At 42.7% G+C, this 24681-nt stretch overlaps 1 protein-coding gene across 1 annotated transcript in view; it reads left to right on the top strand.

Moving 5' to 3' along the window:
- Positions 1-2464: 2464 nt before the first annotated feature.
- The window catches only part of nell2a (neural EGFL like 2a), a 59085-nt gene continuing 36868 nt past the window's right edge, over positions 2465-24681 (top strand). Inside the window, exons 1-12 of the mRNA XM_042111124.1 lie at positions 2465-2837; positions 3044-3175; positions 9755-9905; positions 11398-11571; positions 11724-11820; positions 13773-13845; positions 13957-14039; positions 14628-14756; positions 15845-15947; positions 18752-18840; positions 19298-19400; positions 19668-19796. Coding sequence (XP_041967058.1) covers positions 2786-2837; positions 3044-3175; positions 9755-9905; positions 11398-11571; positions 11724-11820; positions 13773-13845; positions 13957-14039; positions 14628-14756; positions 15845-15947; positions 18752-18840; positions 19298-19400; positions 19668-19796 — 1315 coding nt within the window. The 5' untranslated portion in view covers positions 2465-2785. The remainder of the gene's footprint in view (positions 2838-3043; positions 3176-9754; positions 9906-11397; positions 11572-11723; positions 11821-13772; positions 13846-13956; positions 14040-14627; positions 14757-15844; positions 15948-18751; positions 18841-19297; positions 19401-19667; positions 19797-24681) is intronic.

The raw sequence follows: 24681 nt of genomic DNA, 5'->3' as shown, positions 1-24681 counted from the left end.
AGTATACTGAAGGAACTTTGAGCTGAAAATGTTGAGCTGGGTGGACACAGACATCATCACTTATTTCTTTAAAAGTTCACATGCCCATTTACTGATTCCTTTTGCAGGCCTCCACATTTTTTTTTTTTTTTTATCGAGGTGTTGTGTGTTCTTCAGCTCAGACTTTGAGTGTACGATGTTAGTGTTATGGCTAGACTGAACCTTAAGTGGACCTGTCTTACCCCCCCCCCCCCCCCCCTGTTTGAGCATGTCACATAGCTGTCTTCCCCCACCAGGGAGTCCTCTAGAGGAGCCTCTGCTCAAATTACATTGCTCTCTTTCTTGGCTGAGCACATGTTTAAATGATTGTATTTTCCCAATGGCACTTTAGGAAATGACAACTTGTGGGAAATGCTATGTAATTCCATTTCACGAGCCTGGGTCCAGATGAAACACTGCATTAATAATGAATTGAGAGCTGCAGGCAGGCTGCAGATGTGGCACTGTAGTGCGTGTACACACACACATATGCACGAACACACACACACACACACACACACACACATATGCACACACACACACACATATGCACGCACACACACACACACACACACATAGGCACACATACACAAACATACCTACACACACACAGGCACACATACTGTATGCACACATATGCACACACATACACAAACCTACACATATGGAGGCCTCAAATATTAATGGTGACACAGTTGGGTGGAAAATGTGATGCTATAGGACCAAAATGTATACATATTTACATGCCATACAGTGACTTTGTCAAATACATTTTAAATAGTTGTGATGGTAGAAGACAAATTATGCATGAATTCCACTGCTGGTGCCATATGAAATTCACTTTACAGAACCCTACTTGGAACATGGAGAAGCATAGAGTGAGTTCAGGTCATTAAGAGTGTACATTTGTCCATTTGTTTACAACCTTGGACTACTTTCTAAGCCTTTATTTGGTCATTAAACAAAGTATTCGCCACGCGCATAAAAGTTTTATGGCAGCAAATGTAGGTCAAATAGATAGTTTGCAAGTACTTTGATACTGTGTTATGGATGTTAATTTATAGTAATCATATTTCTCACCATGTCCCCTTTCTCTCTGTTACTGGAAAGCATATGAACTACATCTGGACTATGTGGATTTACAGAGTAACTTTAAAACACACCCTCACCATCACCACCATCATATACATACTGCGATGTCTTTGACCAAGCAGAAAAAAAAAAGATCTCAGTTACTGCCTGCTTGTCTCAAGAAAACACGGCTGACTATAACACCCTCTCCTGTAGCTTGGCTGCCAGCTAGTCCAAGAGGCCAACCGAAGCCTTTTCCCAGGATCCACAGCTATGCTGGACCACAGTTTCTGGGCTTGGTGTAGAGCTGCACAAAATGATCTGCCTAATATCCAGCTGGCAATGTGTTTGTTTTGAAACACTGCAACTTCCGAGATATAATACTTCTCCAGCCATTTTTTCATGGGGGTAGGGCGTCTGGCAAGAAGACAGTAACAGAGAATTATGCTGTTTGCAGAGCAGTTGGATTGATATCAAGTGGGAGCCATTCTTGTGAGACACATTGAGCCCGACCATAAATGCCATTCCATCAAAAAGCAGAACCAGCAGCCAAGCTCTCCAGCATAGCCTAGTTCATGCAAGTGGATTATAGAACTTCTGAGTGACGAGAGCTTCTCTCCTACCCAGCTTGAGCCATGTGGTGTAGCTATTCAGTCTAATGCCAGAGAATTTACCTTTTTTCTACCACAGTGTCGGTACAGACTACTCTTTACTTAATTTACCTTTTTTCGCCACAGGCTACTCTTATTTAAAAACAAGTCAAAGTAACATTGGAGACCAGAAACAGTTTGGTTTTAAAATGGATGTAAATGGTTTGGGTCAGTAGGCAAAGGATTGTTCCTTATTAATGTTTAACAACATGTTGGCCAGCATGAATTCTCCACTGTGAAGGAAGAAACAACATTAATGCTCTAACTACCCGTTTTAACCACAGAACATGAGGATGCGAGAATGTGATTGTTTCCATGTGCACTTAGGCAGTTTTAAGGCCAAGAAACTTTTAAGCTAATGTTTCTTGATGCCTCATTAATCAATGCAATTTCTTATATGAAACTCAAAGTGAAGATTTATTTTTCACTCCATATTGATTTTCACAGGCTCCAGTGTAATCTAATTTGATTCTGTTCATGTGTCTTGGAGAAAATACAAAAATCTCATTCTAATCGTATTTGTAAGAGTTTATAAAATGTCCTGCTACAGATTAGTCAGATCAGCTCTGATTTCCGAGTCTTTCAAAGGCACACCCCAAAGTAATTTATTATAGCGTCGACAAACAGAAATGTTCAACGGAGGCGTGAGGCAGTAGCCTAAGTATCCACCAGGGGGCTTCAGGTGCCTTGCAAAATACTCTTCACCTTTCTATATTCCAAGTATGAGCGCGCAGTTTGCTTGGACTGGTGGCAGTGGCTGGTTGTGCGGAAGGGCGAGTAATCTACGGACTGGTGCATCTGGCATAGTATCAGTTCTACATCCACCTCCTCTGCTGAAGGCATACGGACTGTAAACAGAACATTTGTTATTGGAATATTTTTTAATGGACAGCATTGTTTTCGTGCATTTTCCCCCAAAGTTCTGGTGATGCGGCAGACAGTATTCCAGGATATGTAAAGCGCTGGTGTGATAACATCGTTCGCATGTGATTCTTCAAGATAGCATTCTCAACTGGGACAAAACATGGACTAATCTTGATTTAATAATGGGATTTCCTAGACTTTCTTTTGCGCTTGGGCTATTTTGTATTTCTTCAGGTAAGATAACAATCTGTTAATTGCTATTGGGTGTTGCGCAAGGAAAATAAAAACGGCGATTTTAACTGTAAGGCGTTTTTGAAACTATTGCAATCTCTTCGACATGTAGGCTAACTCAGTATTATTGTTTATGTACACCTTAGTGTTTTCTGGTCGGATGTTATACGTGATCGGTGTATAATTATCTGTGTCCCCGTCCCTTTCAGTTTGGGGATTTGGGGTTGACCCAGCCTTACGCATCAACGTTTTCAGTGAGCTGTTGCTTGGAGAGACTGCTTTTGAGGGAGTCTCGCAGGTCCAAGGCTTCCATGACGAGTCCAGAGCTTTCCTTTTTCAAGGTAACCCCAATGCTTCATTACATTGATGGAATTTCTAGAAAACTTCTTATTGTAGTGAGAACTGTTTCCTGAATATTCTCAGCGATTTGAAATATTAATATGATAATGTTTTTTTTTTTAAAAACAAGATGGATAGATAGTTTTCCATTTAAAAAAAATGAGTAAGCAATGATCAACTTCAACCTTCAACTATGTGTCATTATTTAGGAAACTAGAAATAATTCATTGCCATTCGTTCCCCCCAAATTTCATTAAATCAATGATTCGAGAATCCACGGAAGTACCACACAGGCCACAGACACACATACACACACACACACATGCAATACATACAAAGGTGCTTAAAGCATAGTGGTAACACAATAACTATTTCCAGTTTAAGTATGCCTAAAATGACCAATTTCATTCATCGCTCCTAGATGTAGTTTGGAGCTGAAAGGGGCCACGGCCTAGAGAAAACAGTCATCAGTTGTGGAAACAAAGAACACTCTCAAGAAGGAGATACACCCAAAAGCAGAGCCTACAGAGCACAGCATTTGTCCCTAATTGGATTATTTGTCAAACAATAGATGGTGCCCTAGAAAAGAGAGCATGAATCATACTATGGGTCTTAGTAGTGGATGCCTACTAATGAGCCCAAAGAATTCCAGACAGTATAACTGTCATGGCTGACAGCAGGACACTTTAGAGAGGAGAGATATTGGTCACAGGGTGCTGTTTATTAATCTTGAACGCAATGAGGGGAGAAAGGAGTCATGAGTTGTGGTGGATGCTCAGCTGTTGTTAGGGCCTGCAGCCTACTACAAATACTTTGCATTACAGAACTCTTATACACTGTATGCACTATGCACTTTCACATATGCTTTAAGGTATAAATATATGCAGCATATGTGTGGGATGCTGTTTGCTTACATAATGCCTATGGAAGAACTTTACGACATCATACTTATAGACCTATAGGGCAACTTTTCTGGCAATGAAAAATGTCTTTTCTGGCAATGAAAGTGAGATAACATTGTCACGGAAGAGTGTGTCAGTGCCGTTCTCTTTGTGGTTATTCACAAATTGCTGTTTATCAACACCAAGCAAGGGAATTATGACCAGATGTCAACCAATTCCCAGTACCATCATACAGTGTTTATTATACTGTACAGGAGACACAATAGTCTCATTCCCAGCTTGTCACTTCTTTGATGCTGTGTTGATTTCCTCTGGGATCCACAACACAGCAATGCTTGTTTATAAAGGAAAAAATAGGCATCTGACTCCAGATATTTATACACAGCTATGTCGTCATCAGTTATATTACCTGTGGTGGTGTCCAGATGTGTGATACAAGGACGGTACTCGTCGGCAGTCAGTCAACTGCTCGCTTCAGATGGAGCTGACTACACAACATGCTCCCTTTGTGTCTCACATGAATCACCTGCACATTCCTACAGTCAGTCTACGGCCTGTACCACATTCTACCTACCTCATGCTAGGAGAAAGAGGATAAGGCCATATTTCTTGTTGGCAAGTATCTCACAGCAGGTGACTGTTGCTTATATAGCTAAGGTCTTAGCTTGTCTAAACTGTTAGTTTTGCTTCCTATGAAAATTGTCAAGTAATGGAGCATGCATGACCTCAAAGTGTTCATGTGAATGAATACATTTGAATCTTTTTTTTATCAAAAGATGGTGGTATAGTCTTATGGTGGACAATTGTCCTTGACTTAATTACAGTTGCAGCAGCAGCAAACAGGAACTGAGAGACCTTCCTTTGCTCTGTGGCAGAGGTTGCATCTGGCTGAGAATGCATGATGTGCAGGCAGATATGATATTCTAGTCAGTGTCCTCTTTTAGCGGTCATTTAGGATGTCTCTCTTAAGTACACAGAGGGGCTATCTCTGCCACACCTGCCATCTGATGGGATGTAATGAATTGGATAGTGGCATGCTAGTGGAAGCAGCATGACATTGCCACGCTCATTAGATGGCAAGCTGAATGAATCTGCGGAAGTGCCAACGGGCGAGAGAAGAAATGCACACACACACACACACACACACATACACACACAAACATGTGCGCTCAAGTGTGCATTACAAGCCCAAATACACACACACACACACACACACACACACACACACACATTACTGAACAGAATACATACACATGCAGAAACAGGAGTTTTTATTTGTTGCTGGTTCGTGTGAGGGCTCCCTGACTGACATTACAAGGGAATGCTTCTGGGACTGACATGCTGAAATGAAAAATGAACAGCTCTCGGGTAGATAAGCTTCAGCTGCACAGTAATTGGGAGAAGGTGGCAGAAATACCTGTGTAGAGACACAAGTATTGAACCGCGGGGAGGCTGGCTGTGTGCATGTGCATGTACTGTATGTGTTCCCATGTAACACAAGATGCTACTGCATTCTCATGCAAGGCCCTCATAATCTATTCATTTTTGTTGGCTGTACCAGTGTACATGCCTCCTTGATTCCCTCAATCAGACGCCAACTTCGCTCCCTCTGTGCCAAGTGTGTGGGAGTGCCACCAGCGAGTGACCTCAGATCAGTTTCACTTTTAATTGTTACCCCAGCATGAGTATACACCGCATGTTGGCAGCCCCAAAAAACTTGTGCCTCGGCTCCTCTGGCTGAAGTGGAGATCTTGGCATGATCCGGTCGTCGGGCATTCAGTAGTGTGTTGGAAGGACATTAGGTGCCTGTTGGAGGGCGAACGTAATGCTGGTGGTATGTTGGTGTGTGCTGCTGCCTGCAATTGCTGTGTGGGCGGCGGGCCATGGAAGACACCCAGGCTCTTAATGGAGACTGGCCAGACAAACAGGAGGCCTCTCTGTCAAACTAAAAAAAACACCAAGAGCCACCAAAAACAAGCACTAAATCGCTTCCCCCTGTTTACAAAACAAAACAAAAAAAAGCACAAGCCTGAAGCTTCTGACTGATTTGGTGCAACCACACCAGTGACAGCTTCTTGGAAGGTGAACGAGGCATTTGTTTTTCAGCAGTCTCAGGTCAATCTGATCCCTTTTGTGCCAGAGCTGCTGATGTGCGTGCGATATGGCCCTCTCCTCCATGCCATTATTTGTGCATGGAAGAAGTCTGTGTATGTGTGTGTGTGTGTGTGTGTGTGTGTGACAGTGCACACAGTGTAAAGTCAGTGTCATGCTCTTCTCCCCACTGACGCTTCATTGCAGGGCTGTTTGAAGTCGTAAGGGTTGAAGCGCTGCCCCAGCAGTTTTGGAAGGTGCCCTTGGCGGAACGCTTGTGTTTGTTCCAGAGGAATGCGGACACATACGAGCCGATTGCTTGAACTACGTGCACCAAACCTGCAGAGCAGCCAAGTTTTCCTAATGGAGGCCTGAGTTTAATAGTTTTTGTGCCTGTGTGTTTTCTCATGAATAATTTAGAGGTAGTCTCAGTCTGAGAATTAACTACACCATATAACAGATGTCTTTTGGTAGTGGTAGAGATTTTGTTTATAACACAACTACTACCAGAAGAGAACATTTCTGCTATCTAAACAGTTCCAAAAGGTTTTGTAAAATGGGTTTTTCTTTGCACAGCTGGAGGTTTAATAAACACAAATGCTAAATGTATTCCCAAGCTGGAAAACGAACCTTCATAACAGCATTAAATGGAATAAAACTTTAATGTCCTTGGTGATTAGTCAAGCGCATTTTAGATGGAATGCTTACATTTTGAGAGCTTCTACCGTGGCTTTCCCACAGAGTCAATTTCTCTCTGCTACTTTTCATTCCTCTCCTTTCATTCTCTTGTTTTATTCTCTCTTGCTTGGAGGAAAGAGAGGCAGCAGGAAACAAAGGAAGCACTCACGTAAGAGCACACCTACCTCCACCAGACACTAAAGTCTGCAGATCAGGAGCAGCATCAGCCCTGCCAGTGTTCATGGGGATTGGGCTCATCCCTGTGCAAAGATTAGCTGGAGAGAACACAGGGAAAATGAAAGATATTACTTGAATTTTTTCCCCCTCTCAGATTAGAGTCTGTCCAAGTGGTCGAATCTGCTGTCTTGTGTTAAACCATTAAAACGGCATGTCCTGAGGATAAGATTAGGCCGACAGTCTGTTGCCTTGAGCACTGTTCCTGCGGTGAGGAAACAAAGCCTGTAGTTCTGTGCTTTGTCTTTTTTTTTCATATACTGTACTGTTTTACTAAATTTTAATCTAAGTCTCCTTCTTTAGAATGCAAAAAAGCACTCTGATTTTTCTGATATGACAACTTCAAAAGTTTGCATTAGGGCATTGATGATATGAATGACAGTGTGCTATTTGTAGACTCCCTTTTAAATGTTGAAGCAGAGAGTCGGAGCAGGTGGTCACCCCCTGCCAAGATCTGCCGATAAATAATTGACCGATGCCTTTCTTAAGCATCGTATTGATTTAGCTGTGGAGAGACTGACCCTCATAGGAGGGGAAGAGAAATTAATTTATTCTGACGGCTTTTTTCTGCAAGGGTAATTGAGCATCCTCCCAGGCTTTTGTTGGTGGTGTGGTGTGTGTGTGTGTGGGTGTGTGTGAGAGAGCCCTGTAGGAGTGGCGGTCTCTGCGGATTCACAGTGGGGTTTTGATGCACACGTCCCTGTGGAAGATTGTCTCCGTCAGTCTAGCTAGCTCCGCTCCCTGATGCTGAGCCTGTGGTTTTGGGTGGAGATCAAAGGGGCCCACCTCTGCCAGAGAGAGAGAGCCTTGTAATGGAGCTCTCACGGCAGACAAACATAGCATGGGCCATTCCATCCCATTGTGTCTGGAAATAAGTAGACAGAGGTAGTCTCTTGGCTGTCACTCTGTCCTGTTGCAAGCCTGTCAATGACACAACCATGATCTGATAGTCGAAATAAGGCTGGAAAGTTAGCTCAAAGTTGAAGTTCAAGTATGTTTATGATGAACAGAAAGAGTCCCTTAAACTCTTTTGTCAGTAAGTAGTGTGCAGTTTGATGGTATGCTCTATCTAGTCCAACTGTGCCAAATGCTTCATCTGAGCCAGTATTGTGTTCCTGGGCCCCTATCTCCAGACGGGGGTTGCATGTGTATGCTGAGAAACAATGCTGTTGCCAGATGCAGCTGCTGCGAGTGAAACGGTGCCATGAACCAAGCCTTTGATGTCACTGCCTCTGAGAAATGTGATCCTTTAATGATGCATCTGTTTAAGTGGCATCAGAATCTTCAGGAGCTCAAGTTAGTCCTTGCTGTTACTGAAAAAAAAATATCATAGTCATGTCAACTTAAGATTTTGGAGCCCTTTAAAAAATGTTTTTTTATGAATATATTGTATACATCTCATTGAGATGGGGTCTGGGAACTACACATTAATTTTCTCGTATTTGAGACGTACTTTACGAATGTCCAGAGCCGTTTATTGGGCGCTACAAATGTCTATCAAATGCGTCTGTACGTAGCTCATAACCGCTTCGGTGTGTCGTCATCGTCTTGCTGTCCCCCTTCCGTACTGTGATTGGTTCCTTCGTTGAGGTGAAAGTCGGGTCCATGGAATCCAGGCTGCCTAGCAGCGCAAATAAAATTGCGCACAAGGCAGCATGGGGAAACCCAGGCTAATATTGTATCATAATATAAATAATTAAATAATAATAATAATAAATAAAATAATAATAAATAATAATATGACATTTCAGATCATTGTCTTTCATATTGTCTTTAACATGACATAACACCCATGAGCTCACTGGAACTGTTGCACATGCCACTATTTATGGCTGTGTACTTGACCTAGCCTAACCTTTACGGTTTAGAGTGTGTTGTATATATCATAATTATCATTGCTGACATCCACAATATTTTATATTATCATACATTTGGAAAACTGGTAGATTACAGGATTCACAGTACATCATAATACATCAGCATACCACGTAAACGTAGCATGATATTACTAATGAAGGTCATGTATTAATAAATATTATTATTATTTATTACAAATTTATGAAATTGAAAATTATGCTTTTGGAAATAACCAGTTCAAAGTGCTTGTGTGTTAGCCTTAGGAAGCACCTTTTTAAGAAAGACTCAAATCTGTAATTTTGTTCTACTGCAATCCACAGGTACCGAGTAGGTGCTGCCATAATATTGTCGGTTTACAACCTCCATCTACTACAAGTACACTTAAAAGAGTTCAAATAATTGATGCAGTTAATGGTGTACTGTTGCCATCTAAGAATGACAGGATGCATTGGGACAGCTCTACTTCTATTTTGGGAGTTGTGGAAGTGTTAAACTAACCATATGCTAGGAGTTTTTTATTCACCAGCCAATAAGGGAAAATGAACAGCAGTGCTGCTCACACTGCATAATAATTTGTGTATGCTAACTTTTGATATCATAATTTTACACTGACAATAAAAATGTCAAGGTTCTTGAAGAAGCCATTCAAGTTTCACTATAATCACTATCGTGTCAAATGAAACTGAGAACAATGGAAGAGAATCAGACTCTTTTCAACATTTGCATGAATATAGATTCACATATGTGAGTAAAGTTGTGAGCTCTCCACTGAGAGAATTAGATAAGAATATTGTGTAACCACCTTTCTCATTTTCTCAGGAGCTTCCCGTAATGTAAAAGCAACAGAGGATGTGGCAGAGCGCATGCTTCGGAAGTTGAAAAATAAGACTGAGTTCACCATTGTGGCCACCCTCAAACAGGAGCGCCTCAACTCCGGAGTCATCTTGTCCATCCATCATGCTGACCAAAGGTGGAGTCCCATCACCCTAATGTCATTCCTCCCTGTATGGTCAGACTCGGTTGAATAGTCTCTGTAGTGTTAGGAGTTTTTTAGTTTTTTTTACAGAGTGTTGTTGTGTACAACTGACATAGAATCTTTTCTAAAAAAATGAGATTGAATAGAATACGTTTTACTGTCATTGGACAGCAACTGTACAATGGAAATGTTCAGCATCTCTCCTTCAGTGGTACACAGAGAACAGATAACAGTGCCACTATATAAAAGCAAAAAAAGGCACAAGATAAAAGACAGACAATCAACATCAGACTCTCCTTTCACTGTTAAAATCAATAAATAAAATAAAACATTACCATATATTCTCCTATTACTTCTGGTTCATCATGGACTCTTTTTACTGTTGCTAGCTTTTATCACTAGCTCTCTGCAGTGACCTAGTGCCATTTTCTTGTAGAGTAATTTGGAAATGACCTCAATTTCTTTGATCATTTTCCTCTACTCTGAATTGATGGTAAAGGGATGCTCCACCGTTAGTAATTGAATGCCATTCTACTACAAAGGCAGAAATGAGGGACATATCGACAGAAAATTGACTATTATTTGGTGCTGCACAGCTTTAGACTGAGAATTAGATGTAATACAACAAAGCTGCAGTATGCCTTGATATAACTGTGCACATTTTAATCAATGCAGTTTAAAGACCTTTATAGCTGTTAATCACTTCCCATCCTATGCTGATTAGCAGTCTGAAACTGCTTCACTCCCTGCTCTACTGTACAGTATTGCAGTGACAAGGTTTTATTGGTATTCCTCACTATTGCTGGATCCTCACTCCAAAAAAACCCCCCTGCAAAGCAAGAAGAAAAAACTAATTAGATCCAGTTTGTAGATACGCAAATCAACAGCCACATATCTGTAATTGGCTTTTTTCAAATAGTGCTTTCAAGCGCGGTCTAAAAAGAATGGTCTGTCATTAAAGAGCTGGGTGATGACTGTTTTGGCAGCTTCTCTCCATTAGTGTCACTCCACAGAGTGAATCTCAATTGGCAGGGAGTGGCCCTGCCGCATAACAATGCCTGGATGATCTTCATGTTTCCAGTTTCATTTTCTCTCTCGTCGCACAGCGCATATACATGTACATGGCCTTTGTCTCTGTACACACATGGCAGTGTACAAATATAGTTGCCCGTGCAGAGAGGTGCCGCTTTTAAATCTCAGGAGATTTGTGTACATATGGTACATCATTTGAGAGGATGGACACATCTATCATCATCAGAGCAGCACCTGGAGTTCTCCTCGTGGAGTGGTACCTGAGGGACCTTGTTTCCGTATTCTGTTCTAAGGGAGAACATCAAATATCCTGTGTTGCTGCAGCCTTTTAGGTTTCCGTGTTCTAGTTTTCTGTGTGCTGTTCCCTTGACCTTGTTGACCTTGTCTGTGTTTGGTCTGGTCTGGCTTGGTCGTGTCTCGTCCCACATGTAGTGACTCATCTGTTGCTCCCTAGGTTCTTGGAGCTGGAGAGTAGTGGGCAGAGAAACGAAGTGCGGCTCCACTTTCGGACGCAGGGCGGGCAGCCTCACACAGAAACCTTCCCCTACACTCTGGCCGATGACCAGTGGCATAAAGTATCGCTGGCGGTCAGCGCCTCTCATGTCGTCTTACATGTGGATTGCAACAGGTATGCAAATTGAAAGATTAGCTGGCTACAGCATACTGCAATAATGGGATCATGAAATAATGGTTTTCTATTACTGTTTGACATTTAAAGAAAAAATAATACTGAGCAGCAGAGGATTTGCATTACTTATGTCTTCTGGACTGTATCCTTAGAATCTACGAGAGAGTGGTGGACGTCCCATCCATGGATATTCCTGAAGGGACATCCTTCTGGCTGGGACAAAGAAATGGTGCACATGGGTTCTTTAAGGTACTGCACAGTGTTGCTTTTGTTATTCAGTAACACATGAATAACAAGTTGCAATTCCAGTGATTTTGTAACCTTTTTATTCCTCTTGAACACATACAGGTCAGCGATGAAGTATTTCCCCCTGAAATGAATGCATACATTTTAGCTCTCGTTTTTTCTTCTTCTGAAAAAAGAGAATCTTGCAGACAGCTTATAATAATGACATTCAGACCAAATAACCTTGCAGCACTGAGAAAAGGAACAGAGTGATTAGATCATCTCTTAACATCGCTCATTAAACAAGCCACTTGTTTATCCCTCCCATTACCATTATCCCTCCCTTTAGCACATGTCTATTGTCACAGAGAAATGAGATTGCACATTTACCTGTAGCCTCTTCACTAAGGTTACAGTGTTATTTGTGTGTGTGTGTGTGTGTGTGTGTGTGTGTGTGTGTGTGTGTGCGCATGTGTCTGCTCGTGTGTGTGTGTGTGTGTGTGTGCGCTCTTGTATATGTCTGTGTGAGTTTAACATGAATGTGTTTGTGCTGTTATGCATTTTGCACCCTTGTTTATGCGTGTGTCTGTGTGTGTGTGTGTGTGCACGTGCGTGCATATATGCTGGCAGATTGCGTGCCCCTGCCTCCTATAGAGCGTCTCTGTGACGCCTCAGGTTGTTAGATTTCCTGGCGTTAATTGGCAGATGAAGGAGGACTCTGGGGGTCAGTGACCCCCCCCCCAGCCTCCTCCCCCCTCCTCTGAGACTCTGATTAGTGCTTCATCTAAACACATGAAAAGGAAAGCTCATCTGCCACTATCCTCTTTTGTCTGCATTCAGCGCACACGCATCGTTCTGCCATTACGTCAATAGCCGATGCGTTCCTCTTTTAAGCGTGTGCTGTTGGCTTGCCTACCCACATCACCTTGATTGTTCTGATAGAACCGGTTCTTCATCATGTGGTTAGATAGAGTACTCTAAGGACTTGTTGACATGCTCTGTCAGTTCTGAGGAGATAGTGGCACTGCATAAGTGTGTTTGCTCAAATTTACAGTGGCGAATTGTGTTTTATGAATCAGCAGGCCCGATGTCACCTTTGTACAGAATCCTTATGACGAACTTAGGGTTTCGGAATTGAAGTGGCGCCGCAATTTCAGAAACAATTTCTCACAAGTTGTGCCATTTCCCCTCTCCAATGGAAATAAATATACTCCAAGGATGAAATGGACCAGGTTTCCATGGTTACCCTGGGAGTATATGTAAGGCTTTGGCTTCCTGCATGTCAGGAGGACGGAGAGCTATCAAATTAAGGACCCCTGAGACAAATTTAATCTGTATCTCCTGCTTGAGCTCATCAAACTGAGATGGAGAAAACAGAAATTGTTATTGCAAGCCTAACATCCACATCACTGGTTAGCAGCACAATGTGCCATGTTCAGAGAGCGGGAACATCACGGCGGGTGGGGGGGTGGTTATTAAGGAACCAAGATCAAAAGATGGCTAAAAGCAATCCTGATCAAATGGAAATGATTACACCATTTTGTTAAGCTTCACTCATGTAATGAATTGAAAACATATAGATAAGCTCCATACTGGCACAAGTATTTTGCTATTGCTCTCCTTAAATCAGGATGTGGTTCATTGTTCATAAAGTCACTTTATAATCATTCTCCTGACAGAACTCTCAGGGATGACCACGAGTATCCTAAGACCATTGAAAAGCCGTCTTAAAAGACGTGCGAGATGTGAGATGAGATGATGTGTTATACGTCACCCTCTCTTCTCTGGCTTTTTGAAAATCCATCTCATCTCTCCGATGAATCGTGGAATGGCAGTGACCCGGCCATTCCCTGTCAAAAGTGTTTCAGTTTATGATGACCATTTCTGATGGATCAAAGCTTGTCAGAATGAAATTTGAAAAGTAGTTTTAAGCTGCCGGATCCAATCTTGGTACATGTCTTGCATCTTACTTGCAGGGTACCATGCAAGATGTCCAGATCCTTGTTATGCCTCAAGGGTACATCTCCCAGTGCCCAGATCTGAACCGAAGTAAGTCTGCTGCCTACGCTACTGCATGTCACATAATAATTAGGATATGATATGATGTCTGCATATGTTAAGCCTTGTTATTGTTAATGATAATGTTTCCCATGTTTCCAGCCTGTCCAACATGCAATGACTTTCACGGACTTGTGCAGAAAATCATGGAACTGCAAGACATTTTAGCCAAAACATCAAGCAAGGTAATGGAGGGCTTTTATGTCAGACTTTTATGCTGCTTTTGAAGTGCATATTAAAATATGATGTGTCCGATGATATTGCCTTGCATCACAAGATAAATAGCAAATATTTCAGCTAACCGCATGGTGCTTTTTCACTGTAAATAGACCTTCGAGCCCTTCAGCATTTGCAGGAAAACATTTCATTTGTTTTCATTTCTGTTTGATCAAGCTATTTCTCAGTTTTGGAATAACAATCAGTTCAGATCATTTCATTTGGTCCGCTGCGATCAGCAAACCCAAATCCAGATAGGGCCATGCTGGCCCCTGAGTAATCACCACTTAACTAATAATTACACGCATATTTCATTCCCCTTTCCCTTGGGCTTCTCCGCATTCCTCTCCCAGCAGGCCTGCTAGTGGCTCGCCGGAGTGCTTGTTGATAATGTGATTCCTATTGACAATAAAGGAATAATGTTCCCCATGGTTCTCACTCCCCTCACTCACTGCTCCCCGTCTCCCTCTCTTTCTCTCCCTCTCCTCCCCTCTGCTCTCTGTGCTCTCTCTCTCTCTCTCCGCTCGCCTTTTGTTCATGGTGGACGCTGCGAGCAGCTGTCCATGGCCGAGGAGAAGATGAATGGGCTGGATAGCTGCTATTGTGAGCGGACCTGCAGCGTCAAGGGGGTGATCTACCGGCAGGACGAGACCTGGACAGATGGCTGCAGGAACTGCACGTGCACGGTGGGGGCCCCTTCCTGTGTGTGTGCGCGTGGGCTCGCCCAGTGGGGTCACTTTGTGGGGGCTTTCTTCTTGGTGCCTTTTGTCTCGGGACACACTGCCTCTCTCTCTCTGTCTCTGTCTCTCTCTCTATCTCTCTCTCTGTTTGTTTGTCTGTCTGTCTGTCGCAATGGCCCAGGGCAAGTCACATTTTTTTTTCTGAGAAATCTGAAAGGTCTGAGAGTGCCTCTTGCACACACACACACAAAACAAGACTTCCACAAAGACTGTGCTGTTTAGGTGTTTTGAGTCTGCTGGCAATAGTAAACACATTTCACCCTCTGCCACTCTATGGCATTGCAGCTCCATGTAGTTAATGTCCTCACTCGTGCAAGTATGCAATGAAACAGTGTGTATTTGAGCAGCTGGAGTCTACCGTGTAATTGAACGAAATTACATATCTTTTGGTAGACTGCGTCTAATGACTGAGGAATGGTGATAATTACACCTATGCTCATTGGTTTCTTGAGGCCGTCCAGCAAATCTTTGCAATGTCAGTTCCCAAAGTGGTTGCAATTAAGAGAATTGCAGTTATGGTTAGTCGTGTACCTGTGTGGCAGTGATAGAATGCGGGAGGAAAATGATTTAGGTCAGAGTGCTAATGCTGAGGGCTCTCAGTTGGATAGATTTCTATGTAGTTTGTACGCTGCCTGCCTGCTTAATCAGCAGGTCTTGAAATCCACCTGAGAGGTCAGAGTTAGAAATATCCTTTCAGTATGTTAAGTACGATGAATTACTGCCTGTTGCTCAATTCCATACAATGAGTGAAACATAACACATGTAACATTATAGAACAGTAATTTTATCAAATGACAGGTTAAGACAATGGGTTGGACCATTTCAGTAATTGACATGCTTTACACTCCTCAACATTTTAACCAAAGAGGTCAAATCATTCAAGCCAAAGCAGATGTTAAGCTTTGACAGGTACTGACTCACATACTAGAAAGATGTATGAGGACAGGACTAAAGGGTGTAAAAGCTGTATCGATGTTTATGCTGATGCTGATGCTGATGCGGGTTGACTGACCGATCCTGTGATCCTCTCACAGAATGGCACAGTGCAGTGTGAAACCATTTCATGCCCACCACCAAACTGCCCCTCGGGTACTGCCCCCACCTACGTGAAGGGAGCCTGTTGCAAAGAGTGCCAACGTGAGTATACACTCTAGCAAACACACACACACACACACACGGGCACGCACGCACACACACAGGCACGCACACACATGGGCACGCACACACACACACACACACACCACACACGGGCAAGCACACACTCACATACACACAGGCAGTGCACAATGCGCACTAGGCAAGCACTTAACTGCCAACAGCCTCATGGTCTCTGTTCACACTCCCCCCTGAAGACAACACAGCTCTTCACTGCACGCCTCCACAAGGGCTGCCTGACAACTGACCACATCTCCACGTTGCTAAGCTACATCCCAACATGTCTCCTGAGATGTCAGCCGTTGCATTTACATAGATGAATAAATTATTCAAGGCAGAGCCTCGTCTTAACACCGACCTCTGTGCCTGCTACATAAACAGGATCATAAAACTGGGTGGCAGGTTACGAAACATGCTTGTTTTTATTTATGTGTAGGAAGGTGTATAAGATTGAAGTCAAGTGTCAGAGGTGTTTTTTTTCTCTGCAGCTTCTATTCGTATCACAAGAAGGTCTCTCCTTATACTGTAACTGTGATTTTGGTTAAGAAACATACATGTAACAGTACATGTTATGACTGCTGCATGGTGTTGCCACCTGCTGCACAAAGAAAATGTCCCATGTTCTCTCCATGCCCTACTCCTGTAAATCCTAGTAAACTGCAAGTCACGCTTCATCTATCTATCCATCTTCTATTCCTCATCAGCCTAGTGGGGTTATATGCCCAACAAGTTTCATATGCCCCAGGAATCATCAACCGAAAATGTGGTAAAAAACGGACAAAACTTATATGGCCGTGTTACAGGAGCGCTAGCGAAGGTCATAATGATATTGGGCTTTGCTATGCAAAAAAAATTTAAAAATAAGAATGATGTGAACTTCAGACGACTCACAATGAATATCTCTGCACCCAGCATTATGTTATATTTACTTGGTCCTTTTTGCATTGTAAATCCACCAAAGGTTGTTTTTTCTCCATGACATCCACCAAACAAACATGTAGTATAAGTATAAGTATGTATACTCTTTTGATCCCGTGAGGGAAATTTGGTCTCTGCATTTATCCCAATCCATGAATTAGTGAAACACACTCAGCACACAGTGAGGTGAAGCACACACTAATCCCGGCGCAGTGAGCTGCCTGCAACAACAGCGGCGCTCGGGGAGCAGTGAGGGGTTAGGTGCCTTGCTCAAAGGCACTTCAGCCGTGCCTACTGGTCGGGGTTCAAACCGGCAACCCTCCGGTTACAAGTCCGAAGCGCTAAGCAGTAGGCCACGGCTGCCCCTAAATTCACTCGGGTTTTCCCTTTATTATATTAGCCAGCAAGTTTTCATTTAAAATGATCAGATTTTCCATTATCAGCATCTCAGTGGAGATCTGTGGCTGATCCCTAGAAATGGACTTGCGACAATCCAAAAGCTGCTCTGATGAAAGGAATTCATATACTGCGTATACAAAGTCATCTTTTTTCCCATGCTTGTTAATACTGACAAGTACACACTGTTCATTTCCCCCTGTGTAAAGCACTGCCATACATAAATAAATATCAATCAGATAGGGAGCCAGAGACATATATTATCTTTGAGTTTGCATTCCACTGCAGGCTCAGTGTTAAGTTGGAACTGCTCTCCCTCGGTAGCAGTAGCGCCTCTGCACTGACACTGCTGTGAAAATAAATAGCTGTGTTGTTTTGACTTATCATTATATAATTGTAACTGTTGAGTGGAGAAAGTGTGTGTGTGTGTGTGTGTGTGTGTGTGTGTGTGTGCTCCATCATCTGCAAAGTTTCATCATGAGCCAAGAGCTCACTACTGCACAAACTCCCACTCACATCAAGCGTAATCTGCAACGAGGGACCAGCTCTCCAGCTAGTTATACCATTTAATTCAACTCTGGTTGATGAGTATGTCATGTATGTATGTGATGGAGATGTAGCTGTTTGTGGTCATTTTTTAGAGAGCTAAATAAACCAATGGGACTATGTGCATGTGCATAGGGGCGGGGGTGCTGATAAGCCTGAAGAAGTGGGGTTTATCAGTCCAAAGTATTCCTCTCAACAGGAACATTTACAAACACACAGACTCCTCTAAACACACACATACACACACACACACACACACACACACACACACGCACGCAGATGCACAACTCATCAGCACGCTTCTCTTGTCAGTGAGTCACACAAGCATTGACGAGAGGCACGCTAATTAGCTCGCCACTCCGTGCTGAGTGGAGAGGCTCCACAGCGAGCCTTCGCCTTTCTATCTGCCTCTTATCGCTGCGCGCAGCGTCCCTCCAGAGTTTGGGCTGCTTGCGCGTTTGAAGGCACGTGATGAGCAGAGTGCGCCACGCGCTGAAAGGATTGCTTGGCGTTGCCACTTGTTCTGACGCTTCATCTTGCAGCAACTGCATCTGCATAAGGTTGTGGCAATTCACACATGCTGGGTTTTTGTCTTTTCTCTGGTTTGATCACAGCGTCCTGTTTGGAGTGCCGTGTCTGATAATGAGATTTGTACACCTCAACAAACATCTGTTTTGAAACGTCCTTGTCCATTCCCACTCTAGCTACACTGCCCTCTAAAATTCTGCTGTAACATTGAAGCCAAACTTACCCGATGCGCTGTCTTGAGCCATAATCACTTTGATCATGCTATGTGAAATGCCATAAATCCAACCACTAGCCTGTCATGTCTGGTTGGGTGAAGGGTGTTATAAAATGTCGGCACTAATCAATATCACAAAGGTGCATGTTTCTGTGTTGACAGTGCTGTTTGTGTCTATTTGCAGCCGTGTGCTTGTTCAATGGGAGGAAGTTGGTAGAAGGTGAAACCCGCACCATTCGTGACAACGGCATGTGCTTGTTACTAGAGTGCCGAGTAAGTAGCCTTCAATGGAGTGTCAATGCTGTTATTTTTGTATAAGTGCTTTATTTTTTATTTTGTATCTCAACCCACACACTTAGTCCACAAACATTCTAGCAGAGATGACAGCTCGCTAAAGGCCTGTTGTGGTCTTTCTTGTGTGGAGGCAGGGGCTCAATTATGTAGGAAAGAGTAATGGGTGGTAGGCTTTGTGAGCCCTTTTTAATAATTAGCTCTCTGTATTTCAATTTAGCCAACATAAATGTCAATCATCTATGCAAAATGAATTTAATGAACATCTGTATTACACAGGGTCTTATTTTTATTTGCATGAGAACACATGGATTCAGAGTAGACACTGAATAGGCACTCAGTAGGAGATTTGTGCAAAAACACTGTTGTGAGTTTTTTTTGTTTTGAATAAATGAAAGAGCGCTAAATCTAGCATAATGTTTTTTGTTACCTTGAACAGGATCAGACGATGCGCACGGTGGTGACCCCAAGCTGTCCGGAGCTAAAGTGCCCCGAGGTGGAACAGATTACCCTCGTAGACAGATGCTGTAAAATCTGCAGAGGTGCAGTTACACCCCCCGGCTTATTCTCCTGTTGAAACAGCATGACATATGTGCTCATAAACACTGGCTGGGCTGTTAACAGGGAGCTGAGATAGCTGTTGGACAGAACAACAGACATCTAGTGTAGTCTGACAGTGATAACAAAATTATTACAACCAAAGATGCTGTTACTTACGTAATTGCTCACAAGCGAAGCATAAAGCACAGGAACTTGTTTCTTTTGGTGAGTTCCAGGTGTTTACATTACGTTTGACCTCTGTTGGGTAGGTTATGACTTCTGCGTCGAGGACAACCCCTGCATAGAGAACTCCGACTGTATGAACCTGGAGGCGGCAGCCCGCTGCAGCTGTAAGGACGGCTTCCGGCCGCTCCGCGACGACAACGCCTACTGCGAAGGTACCAGCTAAACACACACCACACATCTGCACCCCTCAATGCCAAAGACAGCAGTAGTGTCTGGGGGGGGGGGATCCTGATGATTGATCCCCGCTGTTCTCATGGGGGAGGAAAAGTGAGGAGATTTTTGTCAGTCTGAGAATGGGGGATTTTGATTCCTGGCACACTGCCCGTTGCCAGTCGTTTATCAATCAGTGACATTTTGCAAGTGCCAACCGATCAGTGTGCGCATCAATCATTGTGAAGGCCGTTCATTACTGACTTCACCACAGGTGCTGTGCCGTAGTGCTCATGCAGGGCCACTCAGCTAAACAGACTTTGATTGATCATCTTGTCTGTACCCTTTTGAAGCAGTTGCACACAGTTGAGCCTTCTCCGTCTAAACTGCCCATGATTGAGAAATGTGTGAGTTATCACATAGGCGCGCATGTGTGTAGCTGTCCTTCCTTCTATTCAGAGGAGGATAATGAACACAAAATGCTCATGGTCCTTGATGTGAATTTCATAAGCTTCCCTTCAGTCACTCTCCTCTTCACCTGAAGTGAGCTTTTGTACCCATCAACATATTAAATATGATACTATCTGGCTAGTTTTATCACTAGGAGTGTATATATCAAAGTGTATTAAATGTTCCTCTCATATCCAAACTGATAATAAACTTAATACTCAATTTATTCTAAAATTGCTGCTTGATCAATTGCCCCATAATTTGGTCCATAACTCTTTGCCCATGCATCATTTAAACTCCTCTCTGACATAATCAACTCCTCTCACGGTCACCTGGGATGTTTGTGCAGCGATGTGGCTTCGCAGCGGATTTTGCCTGATTTTTCGAGTGTGCATTCCTTTTTTGCTGGGAGTAAGTCATCAACGTCTCACCCACCTCACTCCCCACCTCCACCACCACCTCCATCGGTGGCCTACTTTTGCAGACCACTAATGGATTCCACCCGTGCTCTGTAAGTGGCCCAGCTTCGCTGTCACCTTGCTGGGGATCAGTGGGATTTTTTAATGAAACTTGCTCCTCTATTTGGCAGAAAGGCTAACGGAGGGAGACAAGTGTGAACTGCACTCTTTGGCCTGGCCTTGTTTGGTCTGAGCGCGTCTAATGCCAACAGTTGGGATGGTAATTGCCCAGTCTTGGCCAATCTACATGATTAAAGATGTTATCAGGCTCCCATCTGAAATGAATGGAGTCTGCGCATAGCAGCTTTAGGTTGGGCTGGTGTAGAGCTTTCTCCTCCCACACTAATAGACTGTATGAGACTCCATGCCTGGTTTTAAGGGTGCTGTTCTAGTTACTACAGACAATGACTCCTGGTAAATGCACACATCAATGTTAATCAGATCTTCACGTTAAAAATGCACATTGGACAAAGTACATGCATTCATGTCTAGATAGCTGGAAGTTTATCTTGATTGAGATATTTTATGCAGGCATTTCGTATTGGTTGTGTCGTTCAGTTCTGTGGAATGAAATATTGGCATTTCATGTTTGACTAACCTAATGATGATTATCATAATAATTCATCTTAAATATGTAAGAGTGAATAGGCAAGGTGGGTGATTTAGAATTGCTGAAACATCTTTTGCCTGTGAAAATATTACTAAGTCTGAGCCACAATTGTCAACCTCTTCTTACTAATTGCATTATTTCTCAGACAATTGAATATCAAATCACCCACACACTGAAATGCAGTTTCACTTGCTGGATAACAAGATAACACGACAATGATGAGATTCCAAGTTTAGTTAGGTAAAGAAACCAACAGTAGTACTTTAAAGTAGTCCTAGGTCATTGCTGAGCCGAAAATAGACTATGAGATCACTCCTGTGTAAATTTTTCATCCATGCTGTGGTATGAGAGACTCTGGGGGATGCTGCACTTGCCTCTCTGCTGGAGTACTGCTGTGTTGGATAGAAAACACTGAGCCCCATTTTATCCCCCTACCAAATTCAGTTTGGTGGAATCTGTGCGGCTCAAAGCATTAAGCAAATAGGAGAAAGGGGGCATAGTCATTTACTTGATGGCTAGGCTGACCATCAAAGTGTTTGATTAAGTGTTTGATTATAATGGCATATGCATGCTTTTATGTCTGCTATATATTATGTCTTTACCCTCTTATGTGCCAAGTTGCCTTGCTGAAGTAATGATTATGATTTTGTAGTTATTATGATGATTGCTTCTTAGAGGCTTAGATGGAAAATATTGGTGTCTTAAAGTAAACGTGGCCCATCTACTGGTTCTTCAATCTGTTGCCATGGGGAAAAATTGGAAAGGTTTCAAAGATTTACTGTCTAGAAATAATGTGAAGGGTATGAATTAGAAATAATTATATTTTATAAGTTATTATATTTTAGTAGCATTTTTAAGGATTGTAGGAAGGAAAGTTGTAATATTATTTACTGTGACACAAGTTTTTTTTAAAAGTGCTATTTGTAGTAGTTTTTGTTTAAAACATTCTTAAACTGACCTAGAAATAGTAACAGAAATTTGAATGTAATGTTATGAATGTCTATGTAAAGTTAGCTTGATTGCCAGCTAATTGTGGACAATACTCTCTTGTAATACCACTTTGTACCTCAAGGTGCTGTATCAAATATGCAAGTCAATTGAAAAGTGCTGTTGCAGATAATGGTACCTTTAGACAACTTTAATTCTACACATAGCTTTTTTAAGTGTTGTCTGACTGGCAATGTATATGAAAGAGTTTTTCAGTTTACTACTAGCTACTGGCTTCTTGCTCTGGCTCCAATTCTTTGATGTAGCTGGCTTTGCTACTGCTGTTTTATTGCTTTGTCTAGCTCTACCGCTGCTGCTGTTACACCATTTTGAAACATTACAACACCATCACATTAGCCACCTTCACTGGTGACTGATTATTCCACCCTAAAAAGAAGCTGACTGAAGCTCAATACAAACAGGGTTCCCAGTCTGAGTGAAAACAGAGAGTAACAGCTGGGCGAGCTAGTCTATATATTTTAGCTTTCTTACCTAAAACAAGGCCCTAATGATTAGTTATCTTCCACCAATGTTTATTTGTTATCTAGTTAGCTATAGTGAACACTAACGTAGTATAAAGTGACAAGTTAGACATTTTTTAGCCTTGATTAAAGGATAGAAGTCTCATCTCAGTCACAATAGTCTTTGTGACAGACAGGGGACCCATGTAAGCATAGATGCTTTCTGGTGATAGACATAAAGAAAATATATAGCCCAAGTCACCGTCCATTTGATGCACCGCTCTGTGCAACACTAGAAACTACAGTAATAGAATGGGTAATCTGAGTATCCCAAGAACCTCATTGGACCTGCTTGAGAGGTTTATACCCCTGGAAATTGGTCCATCTCTGTGCACTCTGAATGCTTTTATTTTACTTTGCTGAATAATTACACAAGGCAGATGGAGGCTAATTTGCAGTGACTGATGAGAAGGGGCAAAATCCCAAATGCAATTACCACTGAGATGAACCTAAAGAATGACTTGGGCCCTAGTTAAAGGGTTGACCTGACTGCCAACCGGTCTCTGTGACCTCACCACCCCTGAGTTTGAGTAAGCCTAGCTTTGAAAAGGGCTCTCTGAACTCCTATCTCCGTTCCTGTTCCCTTGCTCAGCTCAGTAATCTTTCTTATTTTTGCCCTAAAGTACTGCACCTGTGTGTGCAATTTACATTGGAGGATAATTTTAGAGGTATTCTATGAAGGACTGTGGGCCAAATGATGATTGATGATCATCAGCCATTGATAACAATGCTGCGTCTGATAAAGGAAAGGCAAGCACAGAGCTGCTTCCGAGAGCCAAGCAGTTGTTATATTGTAACTGTTCTGTTGCACTCTCGCTATGGGCAGGCAAGCAGTTTAGCCGCCACAATGAGATTCATCACTATTAATCAGGCCTTTCATAGTCCATTGTGCTGCTGAGTGGTTGCTGAGTTCAATGGATCTCTACAACAAGCAGGCATGTTGCATGCGCTACATGAAATGATTTATCACCTACAAGTAGCATGTAATGAGGCTATGGCAGGGCTTTCCAGCAAAGGCAGTGCTCTTTACTTCCCCCATTTGCTTTTCCTAATGCTCTGCCTGTTTTGATATGTTATATTCAGTGCAATTCCAAGGTATTATCCATGCAAGCTCTCCATTTAAGCTCTACATACAGGTGTTTCCCTGTTGTGTATAGTTTTTCCATCTGGTGTGTAACAGATACGCACATCTAAGGTTGTTATTAGCCCCACTAGTGTTTCAAAAAGCTGTAGTTGTAGTTGTACGGTCTACAATTAAAAGGGCCATTTGGTTTAAAATTGTTTCAGATAAATTGTCTTGATTAACAGTTAGGATTACAGGCTTTTTTATCCATTGAAATATATGTGAAAATTCAAACCAGATACATAAGAGAAATATGGTATGCTGACCTGGACCTACAAACAACACTGTGGCAGCTCATTCACCTCTGTCAGACAACATGTACAGTTCTTCCCTAGACATATTCCAAATAACCCTCATCATTAAGACAAGGTTTGCCCTGCTTGTTTGAGTGGCCCAGTTTTGGGGAGGGAGTTCCAGCAGTGGTAGCATGTGTTTTGCGGTTCAGTGCAGACAGCCAGCGCGTTATCTCCTCATTTCCAGACAGCAGACAGCAATGAGGCTCCCAGGTAGAGCACGAGATTCACCACAGCAGCGCTGCCTGACCGCCTACACTGTAGGGCCGTCCTGTCCTGTCATTACTGCCACTGTGCTGCTCCCTCGAGATAACATGGATAGCCCCAAAAATGATATGGATAGCTATGCTACTGCCATGAGGAAAGCCACACAGTGCTTCTGTAGAGCTCAGGTGCTATCGACAACAACAAATGCAAAGTCACAACTGTTTTTTGTTGTTGTTTT

This window comes from Alosa sapidissima, chromosome 11 (assembly GCF_018492685.1).
Source record: "Alosa sapidissima isolate fAloSap1 chromosome 11, fAloSap1.pri, whole genome shotgun sequence".
Lineage (NCBI taxonomy): Eukaryota > Metazoa > Chordata > Actinopteri > Clupeiformes > Clupeidae > Alosa > Alosa sapidissima.
This window is presented reverse-complemented; position numbering and strand designations above follow the sequence as displayed.